The 25,623-nt window shown below is 39.1% G+C and overlaps 1 protein-coding gene across 5 annotated transcripts in view; it reads left to right on the top strand.

Moving 5' to 3' along the window:
* Positions 1 to 25,623, top strand: part of IL1RAPL1 (interleukin 1 receptor accessory protein like 1) — a 670,572-nt gene that overhangs the window by 362,499 nt on the left and 282,450 nt on the right. For all 5 annotated transcript variants that reach the window (XM_079972249.1, XM_079972247.1, XM_079972245.1 and 2 more), the window contains 2 exons: positions 10,429 to 10,615; positions 14,722 to 14,875. In XM_079972249.1, the coding sequence (XP_079828375.1) occupies positions 10,429 to 10,615; positions 14,722 to 14,875 (341 nt within the window). The remainder of the gene's footprint in view (positions 1 to 10,428; positions 10,616 to 14,721; positions 14,876 to 25,623) is intronic.

Genomic DNA, 25,623 nt, shown 5'->3' with positions numbered 1-25,623 from the left:
ATTTAATTTGTACCATAGTATAAGCCAAAGAGCTTATTTATACAATAGTTAGCCTGGGTTAGCAACTATTTTACCTACAGTAACCCTTGATTTATTACATGAAATAAATCAGAAAGGGAGTAAAAACTGGAAGACAAAGAAAGAGTGTAGTAAGATGTAGTAAGGAGCAGCTATCTTTAACAGATTTTATTGCTGTATCCAGTTACTCCTCAGTGTGAGCTGATTTTTGCACAACCAGACAACAAGCATGGGGCATGACTATAATCCCCCAGAATTCTTTGTTCATGTAGATAATGACTGCTCCAGAATCATAAGGTCTGAATTTATTCCATCATGTGATGGATTGTTTTAAAAATTATTTCTTGTTCATAAACAACTGGCTTCTGGAAGCAGAATTGCTCTTTTTTAGTCCATTGTTTTAAGAACTTGAGGTTCACACTTGCTCTCAACTCTTCTATTTAATCAGGCCTGTTTGAATATTAATGAGCAACATCCCTCATTAAGCATGTAATTGTGCTATGAAAACATTTTGATTTAGGAGGGTGACATTTTATGATTAATTTTATGCATAATGATTTTTAGGACTTTGGGGCCATGCTGTTTAATGTTTTGAAATTCATTAATTTATTTTTATTTATTAGATTTATATAACAACCTTTGCCATAAGATCTTAGGGCAGTTTACAGAATAAAATACAGGATAAAAACAAGTAAATAATTTAAAAAAAACACCAGTAAAACAATAGCCTTCCCTTATTACATTTATATCCTGCTCTTCATCCCAAAGGAACCCAAAATTGCTTCTACTGATGAAGCCCTTCTCTCCCATCTTAGGGTTCTTTATCATTAAACCAGACTTGGGCAGGTCAGTCCTTCAAACAGAGAACTGTCTGCCCTACTGTAAAATAAGACTCATGGCCACCCTGCTTGTAACTTGTTATTCTAATAGGCAGTGCCGGACATATATAGGCTAAGTAGGCTGAAGCCTAGGGCCTCTTAATCTAGAGGGCCTCGCCAGCCTGCCCACTCCCCAGTGCCGCAGTCTCCCCTCTCACAAAATTGCAAACCCAAGACTTCATGCAAGGGCAGGGCTACTCAGGCCCAGCAACTGTGAGACTCAGGGCTAGCCAGTGGGGCCCAATTTGAAGCAGTGGGGCACAACTTGATTTTGTTTGTTTGTTTTGTAGGGCCCCAGTTCACAGCCAAAGTCTGCAAAATGTTAGAGATATAAATAAAATCCATCTAGATTGTCCTGGTGTGGAGGCTCCCTTAGGAGCAGCATGTGGGGCCCAATTTGGCCCAGTTGTGCCAATTGCATTAAGGTCAGCCCTGATGAGACTGTGCAGGGGTTGGACTAACAAGCCCTGCATCTTCTGAGTCCCTGGTGTCACTACTCAGAGTACAGACTCAAGGACTTGTTATGGAAATAAAGGGGGAGCACTTATTGGAAATCAGTTTTGTCGCTCCCCCCCAAAAAAAACAACCCCGTGACAATGAGCCCAGCCACTTTTTATTCACAGCCACAAAAGCACTACAATACAGCATGGCCATAAATCTGTACATACAACCGCTGAAATATACACCCAATATGTAACAATGGAAATTTATGTTACTGCTTTATGAATGAACACTGTGTTTTATGAATGGACTCTGTATCTTGTGAATTACCTAATTAACAAAGAAGAAAGTTTTGAGAATTTAAATTCTAGATTAAAATTGGTTACTTCATTGAGAAGGGGATTCTAACAAAAATAAAGGTAAAGGTAAAGGTACCCCTGCCCGTACGGGCCAGTCTTGACAGACTCTGGGGTTGTGCGCCCATCTCACTTAAGAGGCCAGGGGCCAGCACTGTCCGGAGACACTTCCGGGTCACGTGGCCAGCGTGACATCGCTGCTCTGGCCAGAGCCAGAGCCAGAGCCGCACACGGAAACGCCGTTTACCTTCCCGCTGGTAAGTGGTCCCTATTTATCTACTTGCACCCGGAGGTGCTTTCGAACTGCTAGGTTGGCAGGCGCTGGGACCGAGCAGCGGGAGCGCACCCCGCCGCAGGGATTCAAACCGCCGACCTTTCGATCGGCAAGCCCTAGGCGCTGAGGCTTTAACCCACAGCGCCACCTGCGTCCCCTTCTAACAAAAATACTGAGGCCTAATTTGAATAGTAGAGTGCCTGGTATCTGGTGGGCAATCTCATCCTTTATTTCCACACTGTGGATGCAGACCAAATCACCTATCAGGAGAGTTATGAGGGTCAGATGCCTTGTCAATCCCAACAGGTATATAAGAGGACAACCGCCTTCGCCCTGGCCAGGGCTTCATTTTCCTAAACAATTATACTTATTCCACAAAAGGTTTACAAAGTTCAGTTATTGCAAATGTTTTTCATTGTTAATTACAACCCTTCCATTTTCCGCACATGCATGCCAAAATATGATCAAATTGACCTATTTAGCCACACCATCCATCTGCATTGTTACCCTCCAAAGCATGCATTACAGAGCAGCCAAAAAACCTGGTCCACAAAAATTAGTTTGTGAACAAGTCAAAGATTCCTACAGCAATGACTGAGACCAAGACTTGGGCTGCAACTAGTATATAAATTTAACCAATCATCATCAGCATCATCTGAGGAAAACCAAAACTGTCAGATTTTCCATCCCTAACTACAGCCTATGGTAGACCAGGTGTCTGCCAGAACACAAGCAGAGGAAGAAGGGAGGAAAACCTGCCAGCTCATGCCCCTATGCTGACAGTAGTGTACAGACACATGCCACACACACCACACCTGGACTTCTGTGCCCCACCAGTTGCTCCCAGCCAGCAGCTACAGTATGTACCAAATTTCAAATTTATTTACGGCTATTAGCCCATAAAATATGTACAAACATAAAAGCACAGAAGCATAAAAAACCAATACATCTAACAACAGAAGGGGAACACCACGATGCAAGGGTGGGTCATTGAGCAGTGACAAATAACAGCTTGGGGCCCGGAAAGATCCAAGGGACGGTTCACAGAAAAAGGAGAACTGGAGACGAGATCCATCATGCACTCTCATCATAACTGTCCGATTAGTGTTTTTTTTTGTTGTTGTTGTTTTTCGGTGGTTTTTGTGTGTGAGATAACCGCATTCAGGAATCTCGCCACCTGCAGAGTTACAGAAGGATCTGTATCCTGCAAAAGCAATGCGGCATGTGACTCAACAGGCCTGCCAACCAAGCGCAGTAAAGCAGGACCCAGGAATTTAGTCCTAGCTATGCTATGTAAGGGACACTTGAACATTATATGTGGAAGAGATTCAACTGTTTTCCCGTCACACTCGCATAGCGGAGACACCAAACCCTTGGAAAATCTGTGGCTCAGCAGGTTCGATGGAAAAACATTGAACCTTGCACGAATAAATGCAAGTCAGTGTGGTACAGATGAAAGAGATGACATGTATGATGGAAGGCCAAGTAGTGGGGTTATTCCGTGATACCTGGGGGAGCAGACACCCCCACCCCTGGAGAGGTTGTGTTGATTTTCAATGTCTGCTAATCTTTGCTCAATAAGGCTTTTGGCTGAGCGTAGGTTCATCTTTAAGGAGTCCGCTGGGGAAATTCCGATGCTCAGAAGTTTGGCATGGATTTTTCCTACCCACGGGTTAACAAAGTCATCCCGCCAGAGGCACTGAAAGAGGTAATGGTCGGGAAGCCTATGCCAGCTGGACAGCCAATAGCCAAAGACTCGCTTCCAGATGACCGTCTCTAATGATGCAATCCTTAACTCCAGATGTATGGCTGCATTGCTCACACACATGGGGAGTTTCAGGAGGCGACGGAGAAACTGATTCTGCAATGTCCCCAGCGATGTTAAATTGGACCCTGGGGCCCAGAGCGGGGCAGCATAACAGAGGGTGGAAACCACTTTTGCGTGGTACACCTTCAATGCAGAAGGGATGTGGGAGGCTCTGTCGACCGCAAAAAATTGGAGTAGAGTGTAAAGTATTGTTTTCCCTTTGTTCAGTAAATACTGTATCTGTGGCTTCCAGCTTAGATTGTAGTGAAAAAAGACTCCCAGGTATTTAAATTTGAAAACCTGTTCTAATTGGACTCCATCTAACTTCCAGCTGTAAATTTTCCGAGACCTGGTAAAGACCAGTACTTTAGATTTTCCATGATTAATTGTCAGGTGGTTGAGTTTGCAATAAGCCGCAAAAATCTTTAGAGCTCTGCATAAACCGACTCTAGAGTAGGAAAGGATCGCTGCGTCGTCAGCATATAAGAGCAGAGGGCAGCGAAAATCAGCTAGGCGGGGGGCATGAATGTTGGCTTGAGACTCACTCAGAAAGAGCTTCATGTCGCTAATAAACAAGTTGAAGAGGAGTGGGGCCAAAATGCAGCCTTGGCGCACTCCTCTATTTATTGGGACCTCATTGGATAGGTTTCCCGCCGGTGTAAGTCTCACTCTAGCCGACGACCCGTGGTGTAATTGGGTTATAAGCCATAACAGCCTTCTATCTATGCCCCATCTCTCTAATTTCTTCCATAGACAGTTTCTTGGGATACTGTCGAAGGCAGCCTTTAAGTCTATGAAAGCAACACATAGGCGCCCCCGACAGTATGTACCAGCCGTCCGAGAGGTTTGTTGCCTGCACCCCTGTTCTCCCTATGCATATAAACAGTGAGAGAAACAAGGAGGTAGAGCAATAAATTCCAATCCTCTGCCCCCCCCAAAAAAAACCCCACTTTAATAGCAGTAGTATTTCTGCATTAAATTTAAGTTTTCAATCAAGAGTCTTCTCACATCATTTTTCATCCTCTAAGTAATGGAATACTTTGGAACATTGCCTACTATTATAGATAGCATTTTGAGACACTTGTCTTTATTACCCATCCGTATCATTAATAAACTAAAGTTCATCCAGATTAATTGTTCTCTCTTCAATTTATAAACATGGGAAGCTAATAGGCTGGTTGATCCTCTGCTACATTAGTAATGGTAAAATATTGAAAAGGGCACTGACTGTGAGGTTTGCACCAATTTTATGATACACAATGAAAACCCCACAGGGAAATTCCATTTGGATTTTAACCACTTGAATCAGAGCCTCCAATTAACACGAAGAAAATTGCTCATAATGATCCATAATTTATTAGACACTACATGTTGTAACCACGTTGTTCACAAAACTGAAGAAAATAGAAGAATCCATGTATCTTTTATTCTTCACTCCAGAAATCATTCATTGCATTTGGCATCATGTGGACATTATACATCCTGATGGGGTTAGATCCAAATCAATATGCTTGGTCCAGAGATACCACTGCACAAATGGAAGGAACTTCCTTTCATATTAGAGTGTGTAGTCTGCCTACAATTGCCAGCACCTCCCATCCCTAATAGCTGTCCTAGAACACTGGGGACTCCCTACACCTGTTTGAGGGGGGCATTAATGTTATGTAGTGGTATGATGACAGGGACGCAGGTGGCGCTGTGGGTTAAAGCCTCAGCGCCTAGGGCTTGCCGATCGAAAGGTCGGCGGTTCGAATCCCTGCGGCGGGGTGCGCTCCCGCTGCTCGGTCCCAGCGCCTGCCAACCTAGCAGTTCGAAAGCACCTCCGGGTGCAAGTAGATAAATAGGGACCGCTTACCAGCGGGAAGGTAAACGGCGTTTCCGTGTGCGGCTCTGGCTCTGGCTCTGGCCAGAGCAGCGATGTCATGCTGGCCACGTGACCCGGAGTTGTCCCCGGACAGCGCTGGCCCCTGGCCTCTTAAGTGAGATGGGCGCACAACCCCAGAGTCTGTCAAGACTGGCCCGTACGGGCAGGGGTACCTTTACCTTTACCTTAGTGGTATGATATTTTGATCCAGGCCTATATATCTGGAGAGTGAAGCTTTCTGTCTCTTCTGTGCATCATGTAATCCATCAAGGAGCACATGTGTGAGCTTCTCCCAAACATACAGTACATGTTTGGGACTACACTCTGTACTTTCTACTCAATAGTATTTTGCCTGTATTATCGTTGCTGCTGCATGAAACAATGCATGGTTGAGACCTTGAATCAGTAAGTTAAGCATTTTAAGCTTATTTAACACTTTGTGATCTGCTCATTGCAACCTAAATTCCTCACGCTTTACTGCACTGCTTATTTTTGTGAGTTTAATACTCTGCTATCGGGACAGCAAGCCCTGTGATTTGAAGCCAGGGAGCCAGCTGTTTCTTTTTGTTATTCACCCACACACGTGGGTCCAGAGGGATTCATATATCAAAGTTCCTTATGTGAAAAAGTAGATGTTTTCAGGGAGGTGGAATAATATTTAGTAAATATTTATGTCTGCCTGATAATTCACATATATAGCCAAATGCCATGCACTCTATGGATATATTCATTGGTTTCACTTTTGTGCTGTAATATAGAAATAAAAGCTTTAAATATTGGTCATCTGAAAATGAAACTAAGGCTAGAGCTTTGAAATAAAGAAACATGCCAGCATGTATGCATAAAGCTCCAATCAAGTGTCCTCACTACATGTATACATTAGTTACATGCTTCAGGTGTGTTCATACATAAGCTGAACCTGTAGATGGGGGGGGTGACTTCCCTTTGCAGTGGTGGTGCTATACCATCTGCCTCTCAACTCCCTTTGTATTTTCTTTCAGTGCATAGGGGACTGTCTATGGATTGTTTATGGTTATGATAGGGGGAGCTTGGTTTTAACATGCTTATTTTACTGTGAACATAGGAGCAACAGACTGCATCTGGTGCTACCCAGGACTTGTCTCCAGCCCATGAGGCAGTCATCATTCAATAAAACAGGGCTGTATGTGCTGAGGAGCAAAGAATATATACATTTATCAGAAGTTAGTGGGGTACCATTTATTGTACTTTTGTCAGTCATGGTATATGTAGCGTTAGATATCATTTTAGCAATTGAATAAAATTAAGCATTCGATGCTTTTGCTAGCATAAGTTACATTATATGATAAAAGTGTGTTTGTTGGTGCTGATTTAGTTGTTGAAAAAAGCATTTACCTCTCCCACCCTCCCCAAGTTATGCCTAAAAGGTAAAGGGACCCCTGACCGTTAAGTCCAGTCGCGGACAACTCTTGGGTTGCGGCACTCATCTTGCTTTACTGGCCGAGGTAGCAGGCGTACAGCTTCCGGGTCTTGTGGTGAACCAGAGCAGCACACAGAAACACCATTTACCTTCCCGCCAGAGCGGTGCCTATTTATCTACTTGCACTTTGACCTGCTTTCGAACTGCTAGGTTTACAGGAGCAGGGACCGAGCAACAGGAGCTCACCCCGTCACGGGAATTCGAACTGCCGACCTTCTGATCGGAAATCCCAAGAGGCTCAGTGGTTTAGACCACAGCGCCACCCGCGTCCCTCAAGTTATGCCTACTGAAGTGAAATTGCCTCAGGTAGACTCTGTCATTGTGTGATGGTTCATACTCCACTTTAGAATGTGGCTTCAGCATTGATTTCCTTTTAATATGAAGAAGTACTAATTGCTTATGCCAGAAAGACTGCTATGAAACTGTTACCAAAATATGGAGAAATGGCATTGTCCAGAAAATGTCATAGCCTGTCCCTTAATTCTACACAGTAGTTTCATGTAAACAAAATGCTGAAAACTAAAATATGTACCTCAGAATCTATTTCAGATGTATTAAGAACTTTGTGACCTGAATAATATTTCCTAGATTTGGCTTTGTAGTTTGCTTAATTAGGGCTGCCATACGTCTGGACTTTTCCAGACGTTACCAGGATTTCACAGGCAGAATTGACATCTGGGGGTGTCCTGGTTTTTACTTTTTGAAATATGGCAAGCTAGCTTAATATATTAGCATGTGAAGCATGTACAATAGCATTTTAAGACATTTGAGCATAGATAATTCTCTTCGGCAGAATTCTTTTGTGTACTTCCGTTATCTGCAAAACTAAAAACGGGGGGAAAGAATGCAGTTTCCTTCTCATTTATATGAAAACTGAATGTTAAATGTTTCATATGGGATTTAAAGTTATGTTTTTAAAATACATCTTGGCAATAAATAAATAAAATACTGGGCTCCACGAATCACTCATACAATGTTGTTTATTATGCATTTGCATCTTAAGAAAGAGAAGATGGAAGAGAGAAATAATGCAAAAGATTCATTTGCACAAAAATTACATGTTAAACATTACAAATGAACTAGTCTTAGAAACTGAATATAGCGAGTTTACTGATAATTCATATTTCTGGATGATAAATCCATCTACCTCAGGACTTGTCTACTATGACAGGCTGTTGCTCTTCAAGGTCACGGTGAGACATCCTTCCTGGTTTCTGTTCAGAGATTCTTATAACTGAATATGATGGGGATAAATCCAGAGCTGTGATCCGTGCAAGGCTCTGCCACTGTGTTACATCCCTCCCCAAACCTTTGCTTCAGTAGCACATAATGAACTTAACAACTGATGGCTCCAAACAAAATGGATTGTACATTACAGAGACATGAATGTTCCTTCATATTCCCTGCTGTTAAATCACTTCTCACCAGACATAATAATAGAGTGTCTCTGACTAAGTAACAGGACAACTGACAGCCATGCATCTGGGATTAGGTAGCTAAACTTTCAGGAGAAGGGAGTTGGGCTCTAGGCAAGTATTGTCTACAACAGCTCTTTGGTCCATCATGTATTCATAGAGATCAGATGCACATATTTTAGTAGGAATTCCAGAGAGAATATCCAGCTGGCAAACAAGGCATGTGTGAAGCTTCATAGAGGAAGAAGGGCCTGGAAACACGCCTGCTTTTGTTGTATTGGGAATGGCACAGCAATTAATTTGGAGTCGCCATCTTGCCAAAGGATTTATAGCCGGGAGGAAGAACGGACTTGTTTTCAGACTGCATTCCTAGTGAATCTCCTCAGAGGTTTTGAGAAAGGAGGCAGATTGGTGAAGATTAATGATGCTAAGACTGTTTTGATGTATGGAAGTGATGTTATATGGAAAACATCTGGATATGGCTACTGGATAAAAAAAAAATATCCACGCAGGATTACAAACTGTTCTAACCAGCTTGCGGAGACTATCAGAGGTCAAAAAGAGAAAGGAAAAATATATGAAAATAACAACAAGAGATGTGGAAAAACAATAAGAAAGGACTGGATAGTACTGTGAATATCATATGGTTAGATTTGTGGACATTAAAACAGCAGTAAGAAGCAAGAAGTTGATTGGATCCCCTTCGGAACTTGAAATATGGGTACCCCCAACAAAAATTTAAAATTCGGCTGTGTAATTTGGAATTTATGTAATTTGGTTTGATTTGATGTGATTGGTCGGTTAATAAAAATTATTCTTAAAATGAAAAATAGTTTATATGTATTCACTGTCAGATACACATCTACCAGATTAGAGGTCAAAAGGCATTTAAAGTTCAAAAGTACACAGTGCAAATAGATAAATAGGTACCACTCTGGCAGGAAGGTAAACAGAGTTTCCGTGCACTGCTCTGGTTCGCCAGAAGTGGCTCAGTCATGCTGGCCACATGTCCCAGAAAAACTGTCTGTGGGCAAACGTCAGCTCCCTCAGCCAGTAAAGCGAGATGAGCACCATCATCACTAGGCAATGAAAAGCTTGTGAGAGAGTGCTTAATCATAATAGTTGAACAGGATTTTAATTTTGTAATGCAAGGATACAGAGCCTAAGGCTGCAATCCTATGCACATTTACTTAGGAGTAAGTTCTGTTGAACTCTGGATTTTATTCAAAGTAAATGTGCATAGAATTATGCTGTAAGGTAAACAAGCTGGTAGTTCTTGTTCTTTAAAAGCAATTGCAAGTAATTGATATTCTAAGAACTGAAAGGTTTGAGACCTGTTTTAATTAAATACTATAGAAATGTATATTTTATTCACTTGAAAAACTTTTTTCTGATTTGATCAATAGCTGGGTTAACAATCTAGCTCATGGTGCGATGGTTGAGGTTCCTGTCTGGATCTGAAATTATTTGCTGTAAACTGATTTGTACTGATTTGTACTGATTTGTACAGGAGCTGCTATAATAGTGTTTGCCAGCAGGGCAGTTATCAGTTTTGCTGGTTAATGCGTCTTAACACTGCCACTGTCTTTGAAGGAAGTTTTTTTTTCCTGCAGGAAATACAGAAATAAAGGAATTTTAAGAAGCAATATCTCTAGCGTATAATAAGGAATTAAAAATATTCTTTACATTCTTTATATTCTTAGTGACTAAATAAAAATTGCAAGCAAATTAATGCAAGTATTAATATACCATTTTCTTTATTGTACATAAGAGTCTTTGTGGGAATATGGTCATTTGTCCATAAGAGCATATTCCCACAAGTCTTGTAACTTTAAAAAAAAACACATTATTTCAATGTTTGGTGCTTTTTTGTTTTATTATTCACAAGACCATTATTTTTATTTGCTGTATTGCAGAAACTCTACTTACTGTATGAAAGTATCCATTTCGCTGACAGTGGGTGAAAATGACACTGGCCTCTGCTACAATTCAAAGATGAAATACTTTGAAAAAGCTGAACTTAGCAAAAGCAAGGAAATCTCATGCCCTGACATACAGGATTTCTTAATACCATATAGAGAGCCTGAAATCCTGTGGTATAAGGTAAGAAATATGAAAAGCTTTGGCTGCTTCCAACAAAATATTAAATGTTCTGATGCATTTCCAGTAATCTGAAGAATTTACTTGAACAGTAAATACAGCTTGGTGTGATTTAGAAAACTAATAAGGACACAGAGAAAGAGAGCGGCTGCAGAATACTTGCTGGGAAAGTAAAATGCCCATTTCTGTATTCAGCAATGACTGAATTTGAAATTCTCTCTCATATTTCTATTCTGGTTGTTTTATTTGCCTCTCCACATACATCCTCAAGGCTATATATGCATATATCAATATGTAAAGTAATAATAAATATAGCTAGCTCTCTAGTTATGAAATGTGAGATTTTTTGAATCTAGCTCATCGTGTGAAGGTGTGTTTTATCCAACAAACATCAGACATAGATAAGCTGCCATTGCAGAATTATCTAAGGATAGTGGGCTCAACAAAGAAGACCTGATCTGGGCTTGGCTGGCCTCAACATATACAGTAGCCTAGATAGGCATAGTGAATATTGTATTCCAGTAGTTCACACATATGCAACCCAAGCCCTTTTGATTGATCCCAGGCAATTAGGTCAGGGTTAGATTCAAAATGGGTTCAATTTTTGCCTAGTTTATGCCAACCCTCCTGCCACCCTGTTTTGTAGGCTTACACACTCTTAGTTATGTCATTATTTGCATCTGCTTACCCTTACCCATTTAAGAAGTGGTAGGAAGGAGAGCATGGGCACTGCTGTAAAAATGTGTGGCAGCATTAGAGCTTAGTTTTCCTTGCTTCCCAGTGCCTTAAACCTGAGTCCTATGCTGAACATGGTAAATAAATATAGTACATCATGCTAGTGTTGGCAGTCCTGGGTCAACTGCAGAATATGTAAAACTTGAGAATCATAGAATTGTAGAGTAGGAAGGGAAGCAAAGGATCATCTAGCCCAACCCTCTGCAATGCAGGAATCTCAACAACAGCATCCATGAAAGATGACCATCCAACCTCTGCTTAAAAACCTCCAAGGAAGCAGAGTCCACAACCTCCTGAGGGAGAATGTTCCACTGTCAAACAGCTTTTACCATCAGAACATTATTCCTGATGTTTAGTTGGAAACTCCTTCCCTGTAACTTAAAGCCTTTCATTTGGGTCCTACCCTCCGGAGAAGGAGAAAACAAGCTGGTTCCATACTGCATGTGAGCAGCCCTTTAGATATTTGAAGATGACTATCATAACTCCTCTCAGCCTCCTCTCTACCAGGTTTAAAATACTTAATTCCTTCAACCGTTCCTTCTAAGGCTTAGTTTCCAGACCCTTGATCATCTTGGTTGCCCTCCTCTGCACACATTCCAGCACAAGGACAAAGGGTGGGTGGCTCCATGCTGTCATAGGTTGCCAGAAGCTGATTTTAAGGATTATAGTGTTCAAAATCTCCTGTAGCACTGAAAAATAAATGCATGCAAATTAATGTACTTCCAAAAAGCAAAGCAGTGCAAAATTTAAAACTGTACTGTTTGTTAAAAGGGTTTTCCATCTATATAGTATATTAATCTTTAAAGAGTGAAGTTTATTTAATATTCATGTATAAGAGTTCCAAAACAAATGCTGGTCCTTACTTTAGTGTGAATAGTTGTGTAATTTCATAAATGGAATTACATTAGTGACACCTTATATTTGGCTTTTCCTGATATAATTAAGGCATTAATCATTCTACTTATGAATGACAATTAGGTGAAGATAATTAGGCTGGCAGGCACTTGTAACAGGGCCATCTTGGCAGTGGTCCTGCAATAATGGAATTCATTTCCTTTTATGGTCAGGCATGCCCCCTTCCTTATAGCATTTAAGTGGGCCTTGAAGACCTACCTTTTCACTAAGGCCTCTGATGTGTAATATAAGCTGGGTCATAAACTGGGGATGCTGTGCCAACATCTCCTGAATTTGCATTTCTCGTGTTTGATTGTATATTTGTGCTGGCTTCTAGGCTAGTGTATTATTAGTGAATATGTTGAATGGTTTTATATTACATTTGGCTTATATTACATCTTACATATATTGCATGCTCAAAAAGTGGATTATAAATCCTTTAAACAAATAAATGAGGTAATTTTTAAAGTAGAGACTATTCCACTAGATATTTCTGCTCTTCCCCAACATTAGCTATATTTTCCCTTTGTTGCTTTTAATAATTGTGTACTTAACAGCTGCCTATCTAACAGTAACTCATCAGGTGAAACCTTCCCTGGAATAGAGAAGCAGTCATGAGAAAATCTTTGCCATTTGTATTTCTGCATGTCACACAGCCCAGGAGCCCTGTCGGAAAAAAGATGCCAATGCTAACTGCTGTCTGCTTGACTGTAAAGCATATTCCTTTCGCTCTTATTACAGAAGTCCCAAAAGTAATGTTAATGTACAAGGAACTTTCTAACCTTTTCAGGGATGTAAAATCTCTGACTGGTATCCAAACTGTTGTCATAGTGATGAGTTCTTTGAGCTTTTTCTATCTAATGGAAAATAAGTTAGCATTATGGTGGCTCAGCATGTTTGAAAAATCATAAAGTACCTCAAGATGTTTCCTAAGGCACTTTCAGATATTACATAATCAGCCCAAATTAACAGCACTTCACCAAAGAGAAAGCTGATATAAACCTGATATAAGTTCTGTGTTGCTCACAAAAACCACTTTTGTTTCTTAGAACAAGTGACCCATAGATTGTAAAATCCCTGGATGGATGAATGGATGGGTGGGTGGGTGGATTATTGTATAATCCATGGTTATCAGATTACTTGGTCCTGCATCAAATCAGCATGATATTGATCTAAAATTAGTCTTCTCCCATTAATATAATCCAAAGGAGGCTATGTGATACCTTTGTGGATAATACAGATTGACACAAAAAACTTCTGCCCACATTTTGAAGCAAGCTGATTTACTTCATCTGTCCCAGATGTATGTCAGGCAGATTATGTACTTTTCTGAATTCTTCAACACAGTTTCACAAAATAGATACAAGTTTATGGGGAAAATGAATACAAATGTGAATTTTAGGGGGAAATGGATTAGAACATAATAAAAATTGCATATTTTGGAGAAATAGCAGCTGGCGGGGCAGCACAGGATAGGGCAGCATTGTTTGCCTGGGTTCCCAATGTGAAGGTTTAGTTTATGGGGTGTAATTTATTGTTGTTGTTTGACTATCATGGTCATATCAACCACACTAGTACAATATTAAAGAACAACATCAAGCAAAATATATCTTTATGTTAAAATATGCCCAAAATAATAGTATACAGAAGTTTAAAAATGTTAAAATACAAAAGGCCAAAGGAACTAATATGTTTTTAAAAATCAAATTAAATCCTTGCAGTTCACTATTTTAACCTCAATAAAATTTCTTTTCAGCTTTCTGGCCACAGCAAATCTCACAACTCTGTCACAAATTTGTCATAAATAGATAGCAAACGTGTGATTTTTGCTTAATTATCACCATTGGGTATCTTACTTGACAAATAAATAATAAATGTCACCCTCAGTTCAGAATACAAGGAGAAGTATAATAAATAATTATGAAGATCTCCCACTGCTTGAGCACCTCATACCCATGTGGAGGTTGCTGGGAGGGAGAGGCAGTGAGGAGACTGGAGCACTGCAGGTGCAACAGCAGGAATGTCACCGGCTGCTACTGTTTTGGAGGACAAATGTATATAAAATGCATTCAACTTAAGTCCAACTTTTTCATGCTTTAAAAATAAATCACAAAAACTGAAATGGAAAGGACTGTCCATCCACAGAGGTGAAGCCTTGCTCCTTTACAGTCCACATTGCAATTTTCCCCAGTACTTATGACCCATTAGCCATCTCAGCTTGGCTATTGGGCAAATATAAAGCATGCACAATAAGCCCCTCTTGGCCGAATTAGGTGCATAGTTTTATGTGAAAAACTGAAATAATGCGCTTTCAAATGCTCTGAACATGATCCAAAATAGTTTCTAGTTTACAGAACTAATGAACTTTTTTTGGTTTTGCGCCACCTTTTTAAAAGCTTGCTAGTTTGGAAATGAATCAGTCTTTCAGATTTAAGTATAAGGACTGTAGTCACTGAGGCACTGTAATTATCTTTGCACAGGAATGCCAAGTCACAACCTGGAGGCCAAGTATTGTATTCAAGAAGGACGTTCTTGTTATCCAGGAGGTCAGAGAAGATGACATTGGAAATTACACGTGCGAATTAAAATATGGAATGTTTTTTGTCAGAAGAACTACAGAATTAACAGTTACAGGTAATCAGAGATTCCCAGTATACATTTTTGACAATGAGGAAAGGTCTTATTTTGGATCTCTTGCTAGTTTTCCATTTTTGCTGATATGGTTGCTTTTTTCCAGTTGTTAGGTTTCTTAGTGTGGTTTTGCAGCATTCTAAAAGTCTGAAATGGGCTTGAATCTGTTTACAAGAGTTGCAGGTAGATCACTCACTTTAAGGTGAAGTAAAGGGAGTTCTAGAAGGTCTTTGTGAGTTTGTGCCCTGAAATTAATGCTGTTGAGGTATGAAAGCTGTTGTAGAACTATAATCGGAAACATTGCAGAATGAAGAAGCATATCTCTGGTGACTAAAAACAATATTCTAAGTAAAGGTATTAACCAATGTATGCATAATCACAAACATAACAACTCACTTTCAGGAATATAGTTGGGGTGGAAGAAATAATTCAGGTGCATTTTATACTGGCCATATTTCTATTAAGTATGAGTATTCAAATGTTGGTGTTGCATACAGCTTGATGGAATAATTTTCTGTATATTAAATACTTGATTTCCATCAAGAAAACCCATTCTCTGAACCTTTCTGCTCTCTGTTATTTTGGATTGTTCTGCGCAAAATGAGAGGAAGGGCTGTGGCAAATTGTTTTGGCACTGCTTCAAACCCTGTGCTGACTATGCTGCTGCAGTTTCACCAATTTTACTTTTCCTTCGGTGTCCTAAATCTTGTTTGCTCAGGTGTTTGTACAACAGTAACATCCAATAAGATAAACTACTGATATAGTAGTGAAGTGATCTGTGTGTTGTTGTTGTTTTTTTAAAAAATGTGGAAAATGAGTTCTCCCAATATATTCAATCTTTCTTTCTTTTTAAAGGAATTAATAGTTGTGATTTATTCCTGGTCGAGAAAAGTTTATTGTGATGTTATATCGTATCAAATTTATGATTATGTTTAAATCATTTATGTAACTTAAGAAATATAGATCCATGCCGGTTTTTTATCATCACAACTTAAGCCTGGGAAGAATGTGTTTTGTCGAGGGCATGCATGAGTTAGAATTTGATTCTCTGCTTATTCAGTCTATTTGGCCCAGTTCTGTTGTTATTCACTCCTGTCTTGAATAGCCGAGCAGCCCCACTCATGACCCGGGGCGTGCCTGGTATGGCATATGTGTGCATGGCATGGTTCTCTGAAGCAAAGGAGCCTTTGCACATATATAGGAAGCTGTATACAGGAAGTCTTCGTGCATGCAACGAGATGTGCAAAGGCCCCCTTGCTACAGACACCTGTGGTGTATGGGCAGATATTGAAGGAGAAGCATACAACCTTAGGGCCTTGGTCCTTGTTCCTGTGCTGTTCAACATGGAGATGAAGAACATCCAGTGATGGTGGTTTTTGTTATTCTGAATCCCAGATTGTATGCATTGAACTATATCTTCAAGTAGATATTCATTATATACTGTATTTTTCCCTGTATAAGATTAGGCTTTTTTCCTAAAAAATAATGTAAAAAATTAGGGGGCGTCTTATACACGGGGCCATCTGCCCCATTTTCTTAAATCTGAGTCCCCCAAAATAGGAGGCGTCTTATACATGGAGGTGTCTTATAGCCGAAAAAATACGGTATGTTGATTTGGGTGGTAGATACAAGTATGAGCACTCCTCCCTTCCCCTCAAAATACAAATACACACATTTTCAGAAAGATCAAAGAACTGGTCATTTAACCTTGGGTCTTTTAGACATAGTCATAAATCCTTTGCAAGCAGTCACCTGCAACATCCAAGTACAGGTTTATCTGACTCCTTTGTTTTGTTTTGTTTTTTAAATAATTTTTATTAACTGGCCAATCACATCAAATTAAATCACATCATATAAATTCCGAATTACAAAGCCAAATTTTTAAATTTTATTGGGGGAACCCATACTTCAAGATCCAAAGGGGAATTCAGATCATCTTCTTATTACTGCGTTAATGTCCAAATCAGTCCCAATCAGTCCAAACAAAGTTCATAATTCTATCCAGTCTTATCTTGGTGTTGCCACATCATATCTTGTTCGTATAATTTCTCTTTTTCCTTTACGATCTCTTCTGTTAGTCTCCTTAAGCCGATAGCAAGTGTAATAATCCTGTGTGGATTTCCCGTTCCTTCACTAAGTCCAGATGGTTTCCATATATCTCCTTCGTAGATAACATTACTTTATCCATCGTAAATTTTGGCATTTGTCGCTCTTAAGTCCCACCGAGGAGTTGATTCACGATATGTAAACAACTCTATTTCTCTCTTTCTCCTCCCAGACCCAAGAGCTCCCACAATGCCTCACAAAATGGCGAACGGTATTTTTTCCTGACTGCGTCACTCCAAAACTCTTAGCTTTCCAGCTTCATCTTGAAACATTGCTTTGGATCGAAAGTTTATCTCCACACAGCCTTAAATCCACAGCTTAAGTCCTTAATTTCTGACTCATTAGGGGAGGGGGGTTCTTGTTAAATCACATAAAAAGGTAGAGGCAGGTTTTCCCCCCCCTCCCCCCTCAGTCATTACCGTATCTTGACGTTCTTCTCGTATTTTATTGTTGTCTTGTTATCAGAGATCTCTTCTGTCAGCAGTATTTACTCCCCTTTTTCCTTGATGTATGTGCAATTAATCATGTCCAAATTATTTCTTTTAAAGATCATTGCAACCAGCGGCGCGAATCGGGGACGGCGTCGAGGAGTGCCGAAAGTCCCACAGGAGGGCTTTGTGCCTAGTGCCCCCACCCCCACAAATTCGGGGGTGGTATAGGGCACAGCAGGCAAGGGCCGTCCCCCCCCCATAATCCTGGGGGGGTTAAGGAGGCTAATTACCCCCATCATAGCCTCCAAATTACCTCGTGTGGGTCGGAGAGATGTTATTGTCAGCCATCTTCCGATGCGCCACCTAGTGGCCCCCCTTATCTGACTCCTTTGAACTCTTTCTTGCCGAGTCTGGAAGAGAAACATTCATTGGCCTCTATCAATTTGTGCTGGTTAGCATTTGTGAATACTGAAATGCCACTTGTTCAACAAGCTACTTCACTTTGGTACTTAAGCCTACTACTGCTGTTGGATTTCTAAATGTATGTACAATTTAGGTACCCTTTAGATGTTCTCCAGCTGCATGGATTCTATATATTCACAAACAGCTCCTGCAGAGACTAATTACATAGTTCTTTTCTCATAAAATTGGAAGTGCCGATTCCATGAGAAAAACTGATGGAATGGGACCTTGCCTGTGTGCCTGAGTTATTTAAACATTCTTGCAGTCCTTTCCCAAGCAGCTGGGAGAAGATATAAAAGTCGCTTTAGATTAACTTTAAACATTTGTTTTTCTATTAACATTTTTTAAACTATCAATTATTTATTTTTAATTCCACCCTTTATCCAAGGAATTCTGGGTGGCAGAATGGGTCCCACCCATTTTATCCTTGTGAGGTTTGCTAGACTACCAGATAGTAACTGCCTCAAGGTCACCCATTCAGGTTCTCGCTGAGTAGAGATATGAACCCGTATCCTACTGATTCTCTAACTGTTGTAGCAGCCTCAACCTGCAACAATAACCTCTACAGCAATCAGAATTCTTCATATTTAGAGCTGGCATGCTTCTGAATGTCAGAAGCTGTGGGAAATGGTTTCCACATTCCATTCTTCTGAGGTTTCTAGAGGAGGATTACTGTCAGAAAATAGGCTACTTGGCTGGAAGGATCTGGTGTGTGATTCAGCATGGCCATCTTATATTTCTATGAAGAAGTGCAACAATAAATCAAGTGCACATCTGGTAGTCTTTAGGAGAGAAATGTTTCATATAATTATAGGGCACACAGCCTGAGTAAAATGATCAAGGAAGTCCTAGTTGTATTAAATTCATTTTCATGCATCTCTATGACAGCCAGATTAAAAGGAGAAGAAGGGATTGCTATAAATGTCCATTTATATTAATGGGTCAGCAATGATCCTTCAGCATTTACATTTATTTTCAATTTATCTAGCTGAAATGTTGAATTTTGTGCACCTTTACTTTCTTCTAAGACACCTTTAGATAGAATGGTTTTGACATAATGTTCTTAGGTATATAGCTAAATTCAGTATTATGTATGGAACACTAACATATCTTTGCTGAAGGGAAATTATACCCCATCCCCCTGATGATAATACGTTGCTACTTGTCTGCAGCAATATACTATCAAGGCATCTTTAATGTAAATATATTGAAAGCGTAATAAAATTCAGATTGCCTTGAAATCTTCTTGGCTGATAATAAATTACACTATTAGGGCAGAGGAATATTGCTTTCTCACTAAAGAAACAGTAGTCATAACTGTAAATGGGAAAGATAAAGTGTGATGACTTGTAACAATATGACTCCAGCTAGATACAGTTGTATTTAACTTGTAAGAGCTTTAAAAGATCACTTTCCATTTATTACATATTATGTTGCCTAAATGTGCTGCATTAAATGTCACAGAAGTTTACACACTTTTGTAAAGGAAACAGAAAAGCTGTAGATCAAGAATTAAATTTCCCCTTTTTCTATGGCAGGAGCATTTTCTGAACTGCTATTAAATGATGTGACTTAATTGAGAGATATTTCAGTGGCCATTATAATTAAAGGTTGTTGGCAGCTAATAAATGTTAGCATGTTAAGCATCACAAGTACTGCAAAACTACACAGAGGCTATTAAACACAACATTCACCCACAGTTTCAAAGTCTGACAGATAAACGACAAGATGAATCAGAGTTGTGTGTTTGTGACTGACCTGAAATTTGTTACCTGGAATACATGCAGTAGCCTCAGTCACCTTGTAGTGTTAAGGTAAGTGCAGTCCTGCAGCCATCAAAATTCTAAAACACCAAGACAATCGCCAGAGCACTGCCATTTAAATTTGCCATTTGAAATGCAAATATTTTCAATCCCAGTCTAGTTTAAATCTGTCCAGTTTTGGTCATGGCTTTACCCTACACTTTGCTTCATAATCAGAGTGGTGACAGTGAGAGTGAGATCAATGCCTCTTTGGAGCTCATTATAGAACTCTATACTCTTCTACCAAAGTCTAGCTTCTAAATGGGCATACAGGAAACCTCGTATAACATTCATATCTGTATCTTTTACCTTAAAATAAGAAATCAAAACTTACTTTTTTGTCCCTTGCACCTTTCATAATCTAGCCATTTAGCATTGCCCTTTATATTCTGCTTCCTAGCCTTTAAATCTTCCTATTTGTGTCTAGATTCCTGGATTAGCAAGATGGGGAACAGCTAAATTTTCCCCTTCCACCCCCATGAGCGGCAGCACAATGAATGCTTCCAAAGCTTCCTTTTGATCAAGACATTCTGTGCTCTAGATATTCCAATGGGCTTTTAATAGCTACAAAAATAGATTTGTACCATCTTTATCTGCCGTGCTTAATCTCATCTCAGGGACCTGGGAAACATGGTGCAATAGAAGTGGTAATAAAAGTCTCCCTGACAATGTATCAAACAAATATGTGATATGATAGTTAGGCAAAACAGAAAAGTCCAGTAATAGAATCATAGAATTGTAGAGTTGGAAGGGGACCCACGGAACATCTAGTCCAACCCCCTGCTATGCAGGAATCTCAATTAAAGCATACAGCCAGCCATCCTCTAAATTGATTTTCCGCTAAATAAACTCTATCTTTCATAATGTGAGTGTCTTATTCACCCCTAGTAGTATTGACAGTATGAAGTCAATATAAGCTAATAATTTTTAATAAGTACATTCAAGCTGCTAACATACTTTCAAGATATATAGATGTCCTTCCCCTTTAATTAACCAAGGAAAGTGATTGTGCAAATTTTGCATATTATCCTTTATATTAACGATGTTTGTAGTGATAAAACATGCAAAAAAAGTGATCTTGATAGAACTGTATGCACAATTAAATGGATTCCTTTTGTTCAGTGCTTTACTAATAGCATATGTGTGCATTGACAAAACACTACCCAAAGACCAACCTGGTGTTCTAGAATACAAAGTTGCCATTTTGGGTAGTGTTTAACCAATCTGCCTATCAGTAAATGCTGAACAAAACTAATTTTGATGCAGTTAGGTTTATGATTACATCAAGATTGCATCTTCCATACTCCAGGTGTTTTGTCAGTACTTTATCAATGTGCACATAAGTCTCTGGGAGAGGGGAGAAAGCTGAAGAACTCTGTGCAGAATTAATTTTTCAAATTCTCCTGGTTTAATTGCCATTGAGGAAGAATAGAATGCAGCACAGAGTGAACAAGAGGATCAGAAAAGGAATGGATAAGGAGAAATCTTTTTATCATGATTCATTGTTTCAGAGACCAGATCTATATGGGCTTGAAATGGGTGGAAGATATCATTGTAGTTGGAAGAAGTGTCTATTTTAGATATCATGGAAGCATTACCTGTAATTTTGTTTGTTTGTTTCCAGTACATAACTCAAAGCTGAGGCAAGCTGTGTATGTACAGTCTGAATCTACAAAATTGTGGAGGTGGGGGGTGAATGGAGGATTTCTAATTAATCGGTTCCAGTTCTCAAACAAGATCAGGTGCTTCAGAACTCCAAACGGCAGGAAGAAATTTGGATGAGGATATTTTAGAAGCATCCTATGTAGAAAGAAAAATATATCTTGTGCTAATAATCCTCTGGTTGAATAAGATTCCACAAAAATTAAATAAATTCAGTCTTAAGGTACCCACGATGCTTATTAACTAACCTTCATAAATGCAGTTAAGTGACATTTGATGTTAATGTTTCCTATTATAGTGGCAGAATTAGGAGATTTAATTTTTATATTACATTCCCCTAGAGTATGGTAAACTCAACAGCAATGTCCTTACAGTATCATTTATTATTTACCCTCCTTTCCCTTGAAACTTCGGATAATTGGTGTACACAGAGTACAGAATACTCCTAAGGGAGTAATATGAGATGGTGTTCTAATAAACAAGGTATCTGGGCTGCTCATATCCAAAGCTGATATTTTACTTGTAAGCATGGTTGCTCAGTTCATACTTCTTTCCTATCTTGCAAATGTCAATAAATATGCAAATATAGGGATTACACAAACACTTGTAAAATTTAGAAGTAGAGATAAAATTATCCAATGTGAAAACATGATTAAATGAATTACTTAGGTTTTTCAATGACACTTTGTCGCAACACACACACACACACACACACACACACACACACACACACAATGCTTAATGGAAAAAACCATAGTAGGAAGATCATAGTGGTTTCTCTGAACTGATGAATATTAATACAATGATTTTGAAAAAGAAAAAGAAAGTTATAATGCAACAAACCATCACTGAAGACATGGAGCTTTTTCACTAGATTGTAACCAGAATATCTCTTTTTAAAGTAATCATGTGTGAGGGAGTGCTTCATGGATGAACGTGTTAGATCCACTTCCAATCCTCATTGTTGTTCTTGTTACTCTACACAAACTGGACGATAACCATCTGAAGTAGGTAATAGAGGACTGCACATATTTTAGAAACTTCATTTTCTTAAAGTGCTGAAGGCTTCCCATTTCAGAAGATTGTATTCCAACTCATTAAATGTGATCAGAACAGTGATGGAGGGGAACTATTATGCTCATCCTTCTGCCCCTACCCTACCCCACAATACACAAATTTACTTAACCCAGAATCAAGAACATCTGAAGAGGATTTATTTATACGTTCCTCTTTTTACTAAATATTGGAGTTAATTGTGAATAAACTAGTATTTTATTAAGTTAATCTGAATGCTAAAATTGACCTGTGAAATCAATTGGCACAAGACTTAATGACAGTCGTAAGATTTTTTTTAAAAAAAATTGTGAAAGTTCTGTCTGCTGACATTGGCTTCGGCTCTCTGAAAGCTGAGAAAGACACTGCTGTGATTATGAGATTCTTGGAGTAAACCATAAGATATTCTCTCTCTCTCTCTCTCTCTCTCTCTCTCTCTCTCTCTCTCTCACTGTGTGTGTGTGTGTGTGTGTGTGTGTGTGTGTGTGTGTGTCTGTGTGTGTGTGTGTGTCTTTCCTGCTTTCTCTCTCTCTCTCTCTCTCTCTCTCTCTCTCTCTCTTGTGTTATGCTTGTGAACTCATCTGGTTGAAAAATACAGATCCCAAAGGCAATCTAAGATATACGCTGCTTTTGTAGATTTTCGTGGTGCATTCGACTCAATTGACCGCCCAAAGTTGTGGAGGAAACTCACAGAATTAAAAATTGATCAGCGCTTATTGATTCTAATGCAAAATCTACATTCTTCCAATACCTGTCAAGTCAAACTTAACACCAAAGGTCACCTCTCCTCAGACATCCCAAACTCGAAAGGGGTAAAACAAGGGTGTATTCTTGCCCCCTTTCTATTTAATTTATTTTTATCAGACTTGCCAGATTACCTTCAAAAAATAGAATCACATGCCCCTAAACTCAATCAGAAACCAGTTCCTCTCTTATTATACGCAGACGATGCTGTCTTACTATCACTAACGAGCTTGGGTCTGAAACGTCTTATATCTTCACTGATCCTTTACTGCGAATGTAACAAACTCTCTATAAATTATGAGAAGACAAAAATTTTGGTCTTCTCGAATGGTTGGAAATTAGAGAAATGGAAAATAAGAGGGCAAGAAATCCAACAAGTGAAAATCCATAGATATCTGGGAATCTTATTCCAGAGCAACTTAGGGTGGGCAACCCATCGCACAAATGCCATAAAACAGGCAAAGTGCATCTCATCAGCAGTTGCCCGTTTTTATTATCAGAAAGGTAATCAATTTATTCCTGCGGCCAATCAGATATTTCAAGCAAAAGTGCAATCCCAGATATTCTATGGTATCCCGCTATGGGTCCAAGCATATAACAGTGATATAAAAAAGATTCACTCCAGCTTTTTGAGACGTATTCTTGGACTCCCTCTTATGATCAAATATGAAACAATGTGTGCAGAAATAGGCATACACACAATGGAATACTGGGCATGGTCCACCTCAATAAAGTATTGGTTACGCTGCCATTTTCGCTGCCCTCCATCAAGTCTGCTCGCTGATTTGCTCAAAGACCCTTATAAATCAAGATGGTATCAGCACCTTGAAAAAAAAATTGAATCTTTAGGCATCGAGCTGGAGCTCCTGTACAATTCTAATGAGCAATATATTCTCCATAATATCCTAACTAGACTAAAGGATGTCGAGAGACAAAATATTATGGCAGCTGTAAACAAAATTTGCTCCCCCAGATTCTACGATTTAAATATCTTAGATTGCAGAGCCAATTACGTCTCTAAATTAATAATCCCAGCCCAACGTAGGGCTTTTATGCTGGCCCGTTTGAATGTTTTTCCCTCAGCATTTGTCTGGGGAAGATATCAAAACATTCCCAGAAGCAAGAGATTCTGCAGATGTTCTATGAATGTCCCGGACACTGTAGAGCATATCCTCTTTCATTGCCCATTGTACAGTACGCTCCGTCAACGCGTGCTGTCCCCCCTTTCGGGTGGTCTGGAACCCCAGCAAGCTGAATGTGTGGGACTCTACCTATCCGACGCTGACCAAAGGGTAACGGCGGGGGTAGCCGAGTTTTTGGCAGCAGTCCTCCAAGGAGCAGGTTAACAAGGAAAACCACTGATTCTATATGTATATATTTATATTTGTATGTAGCCAACTCCTGCCTTTTTATATATATCTCAAGGCTTTTATATGTTATTTTCCTTTTATGGTTTTACCTGCATAATGCCTAATAAAGGTTTGATAAGTAGTAGTAGTAGTGAACTTATCTTGACTGACCTTAGGGATACTTGAGGAATTTCATCTTTGTGAAATCCACCATAAACTTATCCACAGGTCCCAGACTAACATGCACAAGAGCACTTAGTTATCCACTTGATTTGCACTGCCTGAATATGCCACCATATTTCTCAGCTTTTAAAAAAGTGCCAAAATACAATATAACATACATTTTAAAGAAAAATACATTGAGAAATTCTTAGTTTGAAAGAAAATGCATTTAAACCTAGTTATATAAATATGTATTTATATGCAATTTTTAATTTTATTTATATGCCGTTTTTATTTTATTTTGATAGATTCATGCAGAAACAGGGTGGAATGCCTGGTCTGTAGATAGAACATAGTGTAAACTTCACTGCCCTTTGCTTTGATATGGCTTGGTAGTTTTTATTTTCTGAAACAGTAGAATACTGTAAACTTTTAAATTATACCTACAGTGCTAATAAAGGAGGAATATAAAGCATATCCTGTACATTCCTTCATTTAGTAGCATTTAAAATCATAATAAACAAAAATCATTTAATTGATTTACTCTCAGCAAACTTTATGTATTTAATCCCCTTTCTTTAATTCTAATACCCCAATACATTGGGAAATTTCCCCCACAGGCTTTCTTATTAAAGAGAGAAGATATCTAAAATGTATTATAATATTTTAAATAATATCTTTTATGTGTTTCTCCCAGTATTCACTTTTACTTCTCCTGGGTATAGGATAGCAAAACAATATCACATATTAGTTTGCTCTTCTGTTGGGAGGTTGATAATACATGGTAATTGTTTGAATACAGAGAAGAGATTGGAACCAGCAGTGACATTTTTCATTCCTTTTGTCTAGTTTTTCTCTATTTGGTGCATTTAATTCATATCAAGAACTGGATTAATTTTAAAATGAGAGATATGAATTCATGAAAATAAGACTGAGGACTGATAGAAATCGATGGATTTCCTTCATATTCTGCCTTTTTT

Source organism: Podarcis cretensis (assembly GCF_951804945.1).
Source record: "Podarcis cretensis genome assembly, chromosome: 4".
Classification (NCBI taxonomy): domain Eukaryota; kingdom Metazoa; phylum Chordata; class Lepidosauria; order Squamata; family Lacertidae; genus Podarcis; species Podarcis cretensis.
The sequence above is the reverse complement of the archived record's forward strand: the minus strand, read 5'-3'. Positions and strand labels throughout refer to the sequence as shown.